At 37.9% G+C, this 12,526-nt stretch overlaps 1 protein-coding gene across 3 annotated transcripts; it reads left to right on the top strand.

The window, feature by feature from the left end:
* The first annotated feature begins 68 nt into the window (after positions 1 to 68).
* Positions 69 to 9,148, top strand: sgta (small glutamine rich tetratricopeptide repeat co-chaperone alpha). Of its 3 annotated transcripts, none has more exons than XM_067513207.1 (12): positions 69 to 206; positions 1,152 to 1,298; positions 2,169 to 2,272; positions 3,691 to 3,781; positions 3,903 to 4,002; positions 4,290 to 4,394; positions 5,371 to 5,506; positions 5,587 to 5,649; positions 6,132 to 6,169; positions 6,259 to 6,420; positions 7,564 to 7,687; positions 8,591 to 9,148. In XM_067513207.1, the coding sequence occupies exons 2-11, from the start codon at positions 1,199 to 1,201 to the stop codon at positions 7,673 to 7,675; spliced, it is 1,011 nt and encodes a 336-aa protein (XP_067369308.1). In that variant the 5' UTR covers positions 69 to 206; positions 1,152 to 1,198; the 3' UTR covers positions 7,676 to 7,687; positions 8,591 to 9,148. The 3 variants fall into 3 exon arrangements, with proteins under 3 accessions (XP_067369308.1, XP_067369307.1, XP_067369309.1); XM_067513206.1 differs by having other exon boundaries at positions 102 to 236; XM_067513208.1 differs by lacking the exon at positions 69 to 206 and adding an exon at positions 228 to 250.
* Positions 9,149 to 12,526: the final 3,378 nt, after the last annotated feature.

The following is a 12,526-nucleotide window of genomic DNA, read 5'->3' on the forward strand; positions in this document are numbered from 1 at the left end:
GAACCAATAACATTTAATGTGCATGATATAATACTGTACGATAATAATGCTGTGTTTCTTTTTGATAGTTGTGTTTGTGACGCTAGCAGACGCCTCATCACAGAAACGGCAAACTTGACTCCAAACAGCGGCGCATTGACATGATGACATAACTGTGCGACTTTTATGAGGCATTAGCTCACGGTAACTGGCGACTCCGTTCACGGGTAAATCTATTTTGTGCACAAAGACAGCTGGTAGGCAAATCACGGTAACAATATTTAATTGTGTTCGTGATGGCAGCGAGACATTTCACGCGCGACGCTACGGCCGCCCGGTTGTTCTCAACGGAATTTGATCATTTAGCTTGTTAGCCGCTCGCGTCGTGCCGTTGTAGTTTCGAGAACACGTCACGCTCCTTGAGAACTCCTTGTAAAACTCCAGCAATATGACATAGCTTTACTATATTTAAATATGTAATAGTTACATTCTTTTGATATACGTTTCCCAATCAGTCAGCCGTTCGCAGAATTTCCCTCATAACGTCAAGTCACTTAACATCTAACGTTAGCTACTTTCTGCTAATATAACATAGCTTTAAAATGTTTAAAAACAGTGACGGTGGTTTTGCAAAATGACTATTTCCCAGGTTATGATAGCGATAGTAAGGCAGGCGTGTAACGTTATTATTTTATTATTATTTTTGTAGGGATGCTAACAGGCTAAGATGATACAATGATCCTTTTATTTGGAAAATGAGGTCAAGTTCGAAACGACCACTTCACGGCGAGTTACGGGGTTTTAAATGTCACATGGCTTTAACTTGCAGATGATATTAGCTGTTTATCTGCGGATTGTCCGTTATCAGCGTGTTTCTTCAGGACTCCCGTACAAAGATGGCTAACGCTAGCAGGCAAATGTTAGCATTACTAAGACAGTCATGCTGAGTTATACTTAGCCCGAGATGCTAGAATATTCTACATGCTAATGCTAACGGCTGCAGCTAAACACAGTTTAACATTACTGAGCTGCAGTCTGTCACAGTGGTGGGTCGTGGTTTCACCTAATTTCAAACAAAGTTCATATGTCACAATGTGTCTGGCAGCGGAAATGTAATGCTATGATATCAATGTGTGTGACTGAAAGTTGTTCTTGTTGCTGTGGTCTTTCAGGATCGCTTTCCGTCAGTAGACATAGAGAGGTCTGAGCGACCATCATCATGACGGACAACAAACGTCTCGCCTTCTCCATCATCCAGTTCCTCCATGATCAGCTCCAGTCAGGGAATCTGTCCTCAGGCGCTCAGGAGAGTCTAGAAGGTGAATCCTCATACAAAGAGAACTTCGGTTTACAAGGGTACAAGAGTTGCTGTGGGAAATGACCAAAACAGCAAGATGTAGCATATCACTTACTACTTACAAATAACTTGTTGCAATGGTTATAGATTGTCAACGCTGCCATAATAGCTGCTTAACCAACGTTTGTTCTCGGCCTGTATTTGTCAAACATCTAGGAAACACACTGAAAGTCCTACCTCAGAGTAAGACTAAAGTTATTTGTGCAGCCTTCTACTCTCACAGTGAGCTGGAGGAGGGTGACTCCTAACCTACATTAGATCTGTTGCTAAAATGATTCTGTTCTTTACTGAGCTTGGTATTAGAAACATTTTGTTTCTCACATTTTGCATGTTTGTCTGGGTGAACACCATGTGCTGACAGCTCCAGAGCTCTCCTGCATTAGGGAAGGGTGGAGGTAGAAGTCATTTCCTGCTCCAAGGGGCTTGATACATGAATACGTTCTTACGCAGTTTCTTAAGCAGTTTTTGGTTAATGGAAAAATTGTGTCCTGTGGCAGAGAGACTTTTTGTTTTCTTTTTACCATTGCAGGAATTGAACATAATTTGTATTAATTGTTCTATATATGCCTCCACTGTTCCCTGCTGTTTAACACAATCTGTGTTCTGCTCAATGTACAAGCTCACGTCCAAGTTCCAGTTATTTTTAGAGCTTTCCTCAAAAGCCACAAAACTTGCAGTATTACTACATATGATATGCAATAACTAATCCTTTAAATTAGAAAAATGATTTATTGTCTGTCCTTGTATATCCCTAACCACTACGGCTGAGATTTACTTCAGGTTTTCTTACCTCGTTTACCCTTTTAGTTAACATGCTTGTGTTGTTCACCAGTTGCTGTTCAGTGTTTGGAGACGGCCTTTGAGGTGTCGACTGATGACCAGAGCCTTGCCGTACCCATGACGTTACCAGAGATCTTCGCCTCAGCCACAGCAAAGGTAGACTCAGTATGAGAGCTGGTGCTGCAGCCTCCTTTAACGGGTGGTGAGGTTGGAGCTAATCAGTCACTGTTGCACACTGCAGTGTGTTTGCAGACATACTTTTGCACCGGTGTTTATTGTACATAAATAACATAACTGTAAATATTTATGATCCTTCACGTTTACTAGAATAGTAACTCGTATAGTTATACATAGAAGCCACCATTTATGACCATGTGTTTGCCTAATTGCAATGTATTTCTTGCTTTCTCTTGTTAATGTTGTTTAAGCAGATGCATCCCTGTTTATTTAGTTTATTTCCTTCCAAAGGAAAAAATCTAAACCCAGAAAGATTTAAAGACACAGCATCTTTAGAAACCCCTTTCACTGTACATATTATTGTTGATTTGATTTGAAATGGATAAAATTGTCATTTTCTCTTCAGTCTACACAAATTATTTCATAAATAAAATATGTTTTAAAAATTACTAAAATCATCCAGAAACCTCACATTTTCAAAGATATTCAGACCCTTGACTATGACTTGAAATTGTGGTCAGTTTCATCCTGTTTTAGAGATAATTGTAGAACTTGTTTGGAGAGGCAAACTGAACAGATTGGTCATAAGCTAGAAAGATGCATCCCACAATTAACACTGCATGCCAGGATGTGAAGTCCAAAGAACTCTCTGTAGACCTTCATCCTGGAAGATCTACATATTACTGAAGTAACATGAGCTTTCTTTGGTTTAATTTGTGCTCTCTACCTACTGCAGCCACCATTACATCAGCATGTTGACTAGCAAAGCCAACACACACGCAGGTGTTTCCAAGGAAACGGAGCTGACATTACTGCGTTACTGTCATAATTCCAGAGAACTACTACTACTCTCTGAGTGACACCTAAAGAAGAATTTTTTATTTTTTGGTCGGAATATCTTTTACGTTGTTAAAAATTAATTTAATATATATTACGCAGCTTACCTCCACAGTAACATTTTGTGATAAGCTATAGATAAGGATCAGTGTTCCCAGGAGCACAGTGTCCTTGACTCTGCTTACATGCACTTGAGTGACCTGGGTGATCAGACTTTACAAATTAAAAACGAGGTGGCATTACCTTGTTAATGATCTCACTTTTTATTCCGTCCATGTAAATGCACTGCTTGTAAAAAGCAAACAACTTTGAAACCACCAGGACTCTTCCTGTAGCTTGCCGTCCAACCAAACTGATTAATCTGACAAGAAGGACCTGGGCAGGGTGAAGACCAAGAAGTCTGGATTAACAGCTCCATTGTCAGATTTAAAAAAAAACAACAACAAATTAGCTAAATGAGAATTCCTCCACCTTAGTTTTGCCTGAATTATTTCAGCCATTTTATGGGAAAAGCACCTATTAGTTCACTGATTTTGTGTTTTTTCTGTTTGTTGTTGCAGCATCCACCTCAGTTGCAGGTCCACAACAACTCCACTCCAAATTTGCTCAGTGAGGAACAGAGAGCTGAGGCAGAGACACTCAAATCTGATGGTAAGAACTCAGACATCTGAAATACTTCATCTCGCAGGTTTTATCTAATGACAATTATCAGTGTGACTGCTGTTGCCTTTTTTTTATGTTTTTTTTTTTTTTGGTTTTGTGGGGGCTGCAGGTAATGACCAGATGAAGGTGGAGAACTTTGCAGCTGCTGTAGAGTTTTACTCAAAGGCCATTGCCATTAACCCTCACAATGCCGTCTACTACTGCAACAGGTCAGTGCTGAATCAGGCCTACTACTGATTCATTGAACATGTTATAAGTAAAAACTGAAACATGAGATTCCTGCACTGTTTCTTGCTGAGCCAGATTGTAATAAGTACTAAAAATATTGATTAGAATTTGCCAAAATTCAAGGTTATGTCTGTTGTTGTGTGAGGAACAGCCAACAACGAAAAAGTTTTCTTTTTGTACCTTGATTAATTGATTAGAGGACTCATTAGCTCAGCTCTGACTGCATTTGACCTTTGTAAGTTGGTGTATTTTATTTGTGCGTTTGCAGGGCCGCGGCGTACAGTAAACTGGGGAACTATGCTGGAGCAGTGCAGGACTGTGAACAGGCCATCAGCATCGACCCAAACTACAGCAAAGCCTATGGCAGGATGGGGTAGGAACACAACAATGTGTATCAGCAGCTGCTTCTTTCTGAAAAAACCTACAGCAGTGGTACCTGTGGAATAATGTTTATAAAATGTCTTGTTTATCTGCACTAATGACCTTATTCAACTGTCATATTCTGACATCTGGTCGTTAAAGAGTAAAAGCCAATAGGTTCTTGATACGCTATAAAAATGGCAGATTTCATCTGACATAATGGTATGTTGGCTCATTAAAAGCATGCAAGCACATGTTTGTTGTTTACCTCAGGATCCTCAGGACAGTTGATCAAACCCTGGTTGTCCTGATAAGTTTCTAGATTTCCAGTCTTTTTTGAATATTACAAACCAATGTAATTGGCTTTGATTGCATAAATGAGTTCCTCTAGCTGGACGTCTTTGCGGACATTTAAAACCCTTTGCTTTGCATTATATTTCATACACTGTGCAGCTATCTTGGCACCATGAGTGCAGTTTGGACTGAACATGTTTCTCAGTCTATATGATGCATTTAATTATTTTAAAATGTAGTTGATTTTTTATTTTATTTAATTGTCTGAAAATGTTATGCTAAAAGGGAAATGTTTTAATCTCCTAATACTGAAGAATGATTTCCAGGGGACACTTCATTGGTAAACGAAGGTGCTTCGAAGTAGCCTACTAGTTTATGGTAATGGGAGAATTCAAGTTTGACAGCAACAATTGTGGTTAAAGTTGGTGCCTGGAAATTGCACTCTGTTAAAAGTGTTTCGAACTTGGGTAATGAGGAGCAAAGAAGTAAATTGCTCGTCTTGCAACCAGTAATTGTCATTTCTCCTTAATGTTAAGTTGACAAAAAAGAGTCATGTTTTTCCATCACAAGTTTGATCTTAAATGTGATTTAGAGTGGTTTTAAACAGGTCAGTCTTTTTCAATATTAAATGTAGATGCCCTGAAACAATTCAGACGTCTTTACTGTTGTCTTCTCTTTGTGTCCTCGCATCTCAGTTTGGCGCTGGCGAGTCTCAACAAACACACAGAAGCAGTAAGTTACTATAAGAAAGCTCTGGAGCTTGACCCCGACAACGACACCTACAAAACTAACCTGAAGATTGCTGAGGAGAAGATAGAAACCTCCAGTCCAGTAAGAAAAGGCGCTAAACACTTTTTTCCAAGCCGTACCCCAGTGATGGCTATTGTTTTTATTTCTCTCTTCTCTCTCAGACAGCAGGGATGGGTGGAGTAGACCTGGCTGGTTTGCTCAGTAACCCCGGCTTCATGAACATGGTGAGACCTCACACTCTGTCAGCTTGTTTCTGTCTGTGTTTTACTGGTTTGTTTTTCATTCTAGACTTAGTTTCAGAAATGTTAATATTATTAAGGTATCACTGATGTTCAACAGACATTTCCCATCCGATCTAATAGTCGGCCTAATAAAATAAATTAAGTCAGTTAAGTTTATGTGGTATTGAAATTACTGCAGTAAAACATATTCAGCAGATTGTAGGAAACATTTAGTTCCAGTTCTATAAATATATATCAGGTTTGGCATTGTAAGTGATATTTGTCACGTGGACTGCTATAAGAGATTCACAATGATATCCTCTCTGTTAGTCTGTAGTTTGGACTGACAGGTGTTTAAGGAAAAAATAGAATCAACAGAAAAATTGTAATCTCAGCATAGTGAAAATGTCCCTAGGTAAAAGGTTAATATCCGTAACTGACTAAAATTCAACTTGGTGTTAATTAGCCTCCTTGTGTCTCTACAGGCATCATCTCTGATGAACAATCCTCAGGTTCAGCAGCTGTAAGTTTGCTTCACTGTCTCTTTCAGTCGTCCTTTTCTTCCTCTCAGGTTTGTTGAAATTAACCTCCAGTCTCGTGACCCTCAAACAGGATGTCTGGTATGATGTCCGGAGCGTATGGTGGGATGGGAGGAGGAGGAGAAGGAGGAGGAGGAGGAGGAGGAGGAGGAGGAGGAGGAGGAGGAAGTGCTGCAGAAGCCCCCAGAGCTGCAGCACCTGCTGCATCTGGAGATTTATCCGGGCTGATCCAGGCGTATGTACCTGGGGCAGTAATGCTGCTTGGTTATTATAACACATATAATTTATACTCTATTTACTTTACTGTCAAAAAGAATCAGGTCTGTGTTAAATATAGCTTTTTTTTTTTTAAATGCCTCTTGTTAATTTGGACTCAACACTTTTGCATGTTGGTGTATTAATAAATTAAATTCAGTTGTTAAGTGAAAGAGTAGCTACTTTGCAGTTTCTCATACATATAATATTACAAACTTATCAACAAATGAATAGTGTTTTATAAAAAGGTAACATTTTCTGATCAGTAGGAGAAAGTCATAAAATAGGCCCCATTTCTCCAGCTGCAACACATCCATTACAATTCTAATTAAATAATATCACTCTGATAACTGGTCGACTATAATAACCTTTACTTTGGTACTTTAAACACATTCTGGTGATGAAAATGAAGAATTTGTGTATCGATTTATGATAAATCTGGAATTAAAATTAGAACTAGTAACAATTGCATTCTAGATCTCAGAATATTTATTCTGGACATCTTGATTGGTGTAAAATGACATAGATATCTATATTTAAAAACCCAATACATATCCAAGATGGGCATTTTTGACTAGGAAGAATTGAATTACAGACATCTGCAACAGATATCCAAGCTTGCTATTAAAATAAAACAGTCATTTAGCGTTTTAGATATCTTAAATTGAGTTTTGACTAGTGAAATCGAACTATTGTATATAAATACAGTTTCTACTATTAAGAATGTGATTGTGGAAATCTTAAATGAATACAGGTTTGACCAGGAGAAGTGCTATTATTGATATCTAAAATGTAATCACAAAAAGGAGTGTTGTTCAGGTTTATTATGAAAACTGCTTGCCATCGGTGAAAGATGGGGTGAAATGACAATGCAGGCCCTGTGCCAACCTGGCCTGCGTACTGGCCGACCCAGAGAGAATGACTAGCATAAACTTGATGTGTGCCAATAGAATCTGCTACCTACGGCTGTTAGACGCCACTACAAGTATAACCAAATCCTGTTAGAAACACTGAAACACATGTAATTCAAAGAGTTTTACAGAACAAAATGTAAAAAAAGCACAGCAGATAGACTTGTATAATTGTCGGTGGACGTTAACGGTGGGTCTTGTTTGTATTGCAGAGGTCAACAGTTTGCTCAGCAGATGCAACAGCAGAACCCCGAACTCATCGAGCAGCTGAGGAGTCAAATCCGCAACCGAACACCCAGCGCTGGAAACGAGGAGCAGCAGTGACACTGAGAAATAGTAAATAGAGTCTCATCTGTACATGGAGCCTTTAGCTTGTGAGGATTGAAAGCTTTGGTTTTTATGCTTAAAAAAACAAACAATTGCAGTAAACAAAGTGGAAGTTTAGTTTTTCTTGTCTTATCCTGGTAATCATGTGTTGGTAATTGTCAAATTATTCCATGAAAAACGAAGTTTACTGCTAGAGAAAAGGGAGCTGAACAGTTTGATGCAGTGGTCGGCTGTGTTTGTAATTTAACTTGAATAGATCAATTAATTAAATTATTTTAATTTATCAAGAATTCAGATCAAACTACTCTAAGTTAAGATAGTCAAGAGCTTTGTGCAACAGTTATATATTTAGTTAAGTTATTTTCAGTTATATAGCTCTAAGTTTGTTTGAACAATTAGCATCAGTAAAAAGACTTCAAATTCTTTAATCAAATAAAATAATAATTGCAAAGCTTTTTTTGTATCATTTGTGAACATGTAGAGCAATGACCAAAAACACAAAAGCTGTTCGGTCCATTACTATACAATGACTTTATTACAAAAAACACGCAACGTGAAGTACATGATTAGAAAGATGGTAGCAGGTACAAATGAAGAGCTAAAAGTCTTTCTGTAACTGAAACCAGGACGTCTCTGTAGCTGAGTAAACACGGATTCCAGAAATAGACACTTCAACAGACCTTTTTCTGCTCCACATAATTAACACACTTCAATATTATTTAGAAGCATTTTTCTAATATGTTCTTTTTAAATAAATGTTTTATAATGTTTGTCCCTGCCCTTACGAAAGGTTGCAGTTTGACAATGGTTCTTTCTATTTTGAAATTACCACATTTATATTCTCTTTCTTGGACTATTCTTAGACTGTCACATTGTTGTGTTTTGACTTCGTCTTTTCCCTCTGTCTTTCAGGTTGGACAGGTTTGTGTGTGGAGCTGCATACAGACCATGTTTGGGGGTATTTTGTTTTTGTTTTTAAAGATTTGGATCATTATAACTGCAAGGACTAAAAGGAAGGTTTTTTTTTTTGTTGTTGTTGTTTTTGTTTTTCCATCTCTAAATAATTTCTGCATGACCGAGAGACAGACAGCAAGGTCTCCCACATCATTCAGGAGCCGCATCACCAAAAACTGCACACGCTTACTTTTGGATTTTAGGAAGAACATTTTGAAATAACACTTTGATAGCAGATTTATTCAAATAAATCGTGGAGCCCAGATGATAAACCGCTGCAAAGAAGCAGGTCGACAGAATTTAAAACAGAAACTTGAAATGTCTCTTCTTCTTTTTTTTTTTTTCCTCTAAAACTACACAGTGTAACTTTAAATGCAACCAACATGTTTATGATGAATGTGAGTGAGTGCGTGTGAATGAGTATCTGGGTTAAATGAACTAATCCTGCATGCAGCAGGTGAACATCTGTCTGGGCTGCAAAGCTGTATGGGAAATTAAAAAAGCACCTCAACATTTTACATGCTCCTGTGTGATGTCTGTTGCCATGAAAAACATAATCTGTATTTTGTTTCCTATGAGCTTGACATTAAATTAAGATCAGAATTTATTTTGGAGGTAAGATAAGTACTGGATATTAAAAAAGAAATATGCAAATGTGCAAAACCATAAACAATGAAGTGCAGCAAAATTGTCTTTGAAATGAAAAAGTGCATTCGGTTCCCCATGAAGTGCTGAAAGCCAGTTTGACCTAACAAAGGGGAACGAAACAAAATATTAACCCTTATGTGAAGATATGTTCAATGGTTGTGATAATCAACTTTTAGGTCCCAATGTGTTTATAGTGTGTAGGGACAGATGAGTCCCATCTGATTATTACACATGTCCAGATCGTCCAGTGGCAGAAAGATTAACCTGCACTTTTATATATATATGCTTTTCTGTATTGAACTGCGACAATGCTTAATACATACACTTGTAGTATATAAAATAAAATATTTTTATTAACATCGGTAGTAAAAAGGATTGTATTCACAACTTGTTTATAGCAGGTAAAATCAGGAATTGCTTACTACAGAATTTAAAGCATTTTGCTGAGCTCGTCAGGACTCTCCATATTATGGTGTCTTCTGCTGACTGTTCGACAAATCCAAGCAAATTTCTGAATTTGTGTTCAGCTCCGTCAAACAAGGTCAAATTCAGTCAATGTCAAGTTCAGGGGTGGAAGCGTGATCGTTATTTTTTTTTTTTTTTTTTTTTTTATTTTACTAGATGCTGCAGCACCTAATGGCTAAGAGTTAATTCAGCCCAGCTCATATGCTGGGAGACCTTAGCTAGCTAGTATCTGCTGGTTCCACAGTTAGATCTAGTATCATCTGCATAGCAATGGAAGTTTATGGAATGTTACCTAATAATGTTGCCTGGAGGTGACCTATATGAAGTGAAAAGTACTGGTCCTAACACAGAGCCCTGTGGAACTCCAAAACTAACCTTTGTGCATATAGAAGATTCATCATTAACATGAACAAATGGGAATCTATCTGACAGAAAAGAGTTAAACCAATGCAGTGTGGTTCCTTTAATCAGAATTTCATGTTCCAGTCTCTGTAATAAAATGTTGTGATCAATGGTATCAGATGCAGCACTAAGAACTAACAGAACAAGTATAGGGACGAGTCCATTATCTGATGCCATGAGAAGATCGTTCGTGACTATTGCCAGTGTTGTTTCTGTACTATGATGAACTCTAAATCCTGACTGAAAGTCTTCAAACAAATTATTCCTGTACCGGTGGTCACATAACTGCTTTGCATCTACTTTTTCAAGGATTTTAGAAATGAAGGGGAGATTGGATATTGGGCTATAATTGGCTAAAACAGCTGGATCAAGAGAAGGATTTTTAAGTAGAGGTTTGATTACAGCAACTGTATAGGCCTTTGGTACATAGTCTGTTTTTTAAAGATAGATTGATCAAATGTAATATGAAAACATCTATTATAGGCAATTTGGTTGGGACAGGGTCTAAAAGACATGTTACTTTTAAAGAATGAATTGTTGAAGTTAGCTCAGATAGGTCTAAAAAAGTCATAACACACAGCATCAGCAATGCAGAATGAGAGTAAGCAGTCATCTCAGTAGAAGGTCATACACAAGTATACACACACACCAGTGTGAGAGACCACGTTTTATTACTGTAATGTTCCACTTGGTACCACTGATTAGAACAGCTGACTGGCTATCAGGTAATTTACTACTGTCTCTGAGGTGTAAGAAAAGCAATGTACAACTCTGAAACCAGTTCCCAAATTCTTGTTATGAAGCACTAAATGTAAATGTGTGTATTTGAAATAAATTCCAACATAAAATGTGAACATTTTCAATTATTGAAGTAATGAAAGTAATCACCCTTCATGGTATTTGTTTTGATGTGAAGACATATTGTTTTGTGAATATTGGAACATTTTACATTAGTCAATGATTGTACTACATTGTTGTCTGGTCCATAATCTGAATTGTAGTTTACAACCTAGGTGTAGGTGTTTCATATACTGTAGATGTGCTTACATGTCCATTAAAGTTTTGTTCATCGATGCCAGCAAAGGGTAAAACAAAGGGAGCTTGTGCAGGGATAAGGTAGAATATACAGAGTCAAGCCTAAAGATCAGAGAGGAGGATCTGCCTCTGTTCAAAAGCCTTTGTGCTGCTCTCAGGTAGGCTGTGGCATTTAAAAGATGCTGAGTAGGTGCAAAGGGGCCCAGAGTGAGCCAAGGAAATATCCCCCACACCATTAAACCACTGACAGCCTGAACTGTTGATGCAAGGGAAGATAGATCCATGCTTTCATCTGAATGTAACAGCTGACATGTTGTGTGTTCACAGATGCTCTTCACACCTCAGTTGGAACTAGCAGTTATTTGAGTTACTGTTGCCTTTCTATCCTCTTGAAGCAGTGCAGCCATTCTCCTCATGACGTCACACAGAGAACTGCTGCTCACTGGTTATTTCCTCTTTTTTTTAGACTCTTCTCTGTGAACCCTAGAGATGGTCGTGTGTGAATCAACAGTTTCTGAAATACTTGCTCCAGCACCAACCACCGTGTCACATTCACAGTCACCTAAATCACCTTTTCTCCCATTTTGATGCTCACTTTGAACTTTAGTGTTGATGCATTGTGATTGGCCGATTAGACTTTTGAACCATGTCTAATTGACACAATAGACAATAAATCTATACTAACATCAAAAACTAAGTCACATCAAATCAAATGTTACTATGAGTAATATGAGTCTTTATATAGTGTTTGTTAATATTATGCTCAATTAGTTCCCCACAGTTCAAATCGGAATTTCTGGTAAATTTCAATATTTTTATTTTAGAATAATTGTTACATTTAAAGTCTACAACTGTCTGTTTGCCTTCTCTGTCCATTTGTCCCTCGGGGTTGCAGGCCTGTTTACTTTTTGTCCACTAGTAAGTTTCACTTCAACCTGTCTTTATGTGTCTCATCGCTTGTTTCTTGTTTTATGTGAAACTCAGTGTTTAATGTGTGATGCTCAAAGAATGTGGATCATTTTATTTTTCACCACTGTTCTGGACAACAAATTATAAAAAGAGTATTGGTGTGGCATAGTGGAACTATGGCTGGAAAAACGCATTAACAGAAACGATGTCCGACGTAAATCCTTAATTCACCGCTACATTAGTCGAACCGTCGATGCGTTCGAGCACGTAGGAAATAAGATGATTGTGTCTAATGATGAGCGAGGGGGAAAAAAAAAAACCTCGACCACTATCATGTAAAGTATGAGAGTATTTGAAGCAGAGACAAAGCACATGGTTCTCTGGGAGCTCTGCTAATTGTTTGAGTTATTTTGCTGTTTGCTAAAGGCAGATTGC

Source organism: Channa argus, chromosome 8, assembly GCF_033026475.1.
Source record: "Channa argus isolate prfri chromosome 8, Channa argus male v1.0, whole genome shotgun sequence".
Lineage (NCBI taxonomy): Eukaryota > Metazoa > Chordata > Actinopteri > Anabantiformes > Channidae > Channa > Channa argus.

Bases quoted from the DNA above. Each gene is read 5' to 3' on its own strand.
- sgta (XM_067513207.1), top strand. From the start codon at position 1,199: ATGACGGACAACAAACGTCTCGCCTTCTCCATCATCCAGTTCCTCCAT. The intron at 4,395-5,370 runs GTAGGAACACAA...CTCGCATCTCAG, and splicing joins AAAGCCTATGGCAGGATGGG to TTTGGCGCTGGCGAGTCTCA. The intron at 5,650-6,131 runs GTGAGACCTCAC...GTGTCTCTACAG, and splicing joins ACCCCGGCTTCATGAACATG to GCATCATCTCTGATGAACAA.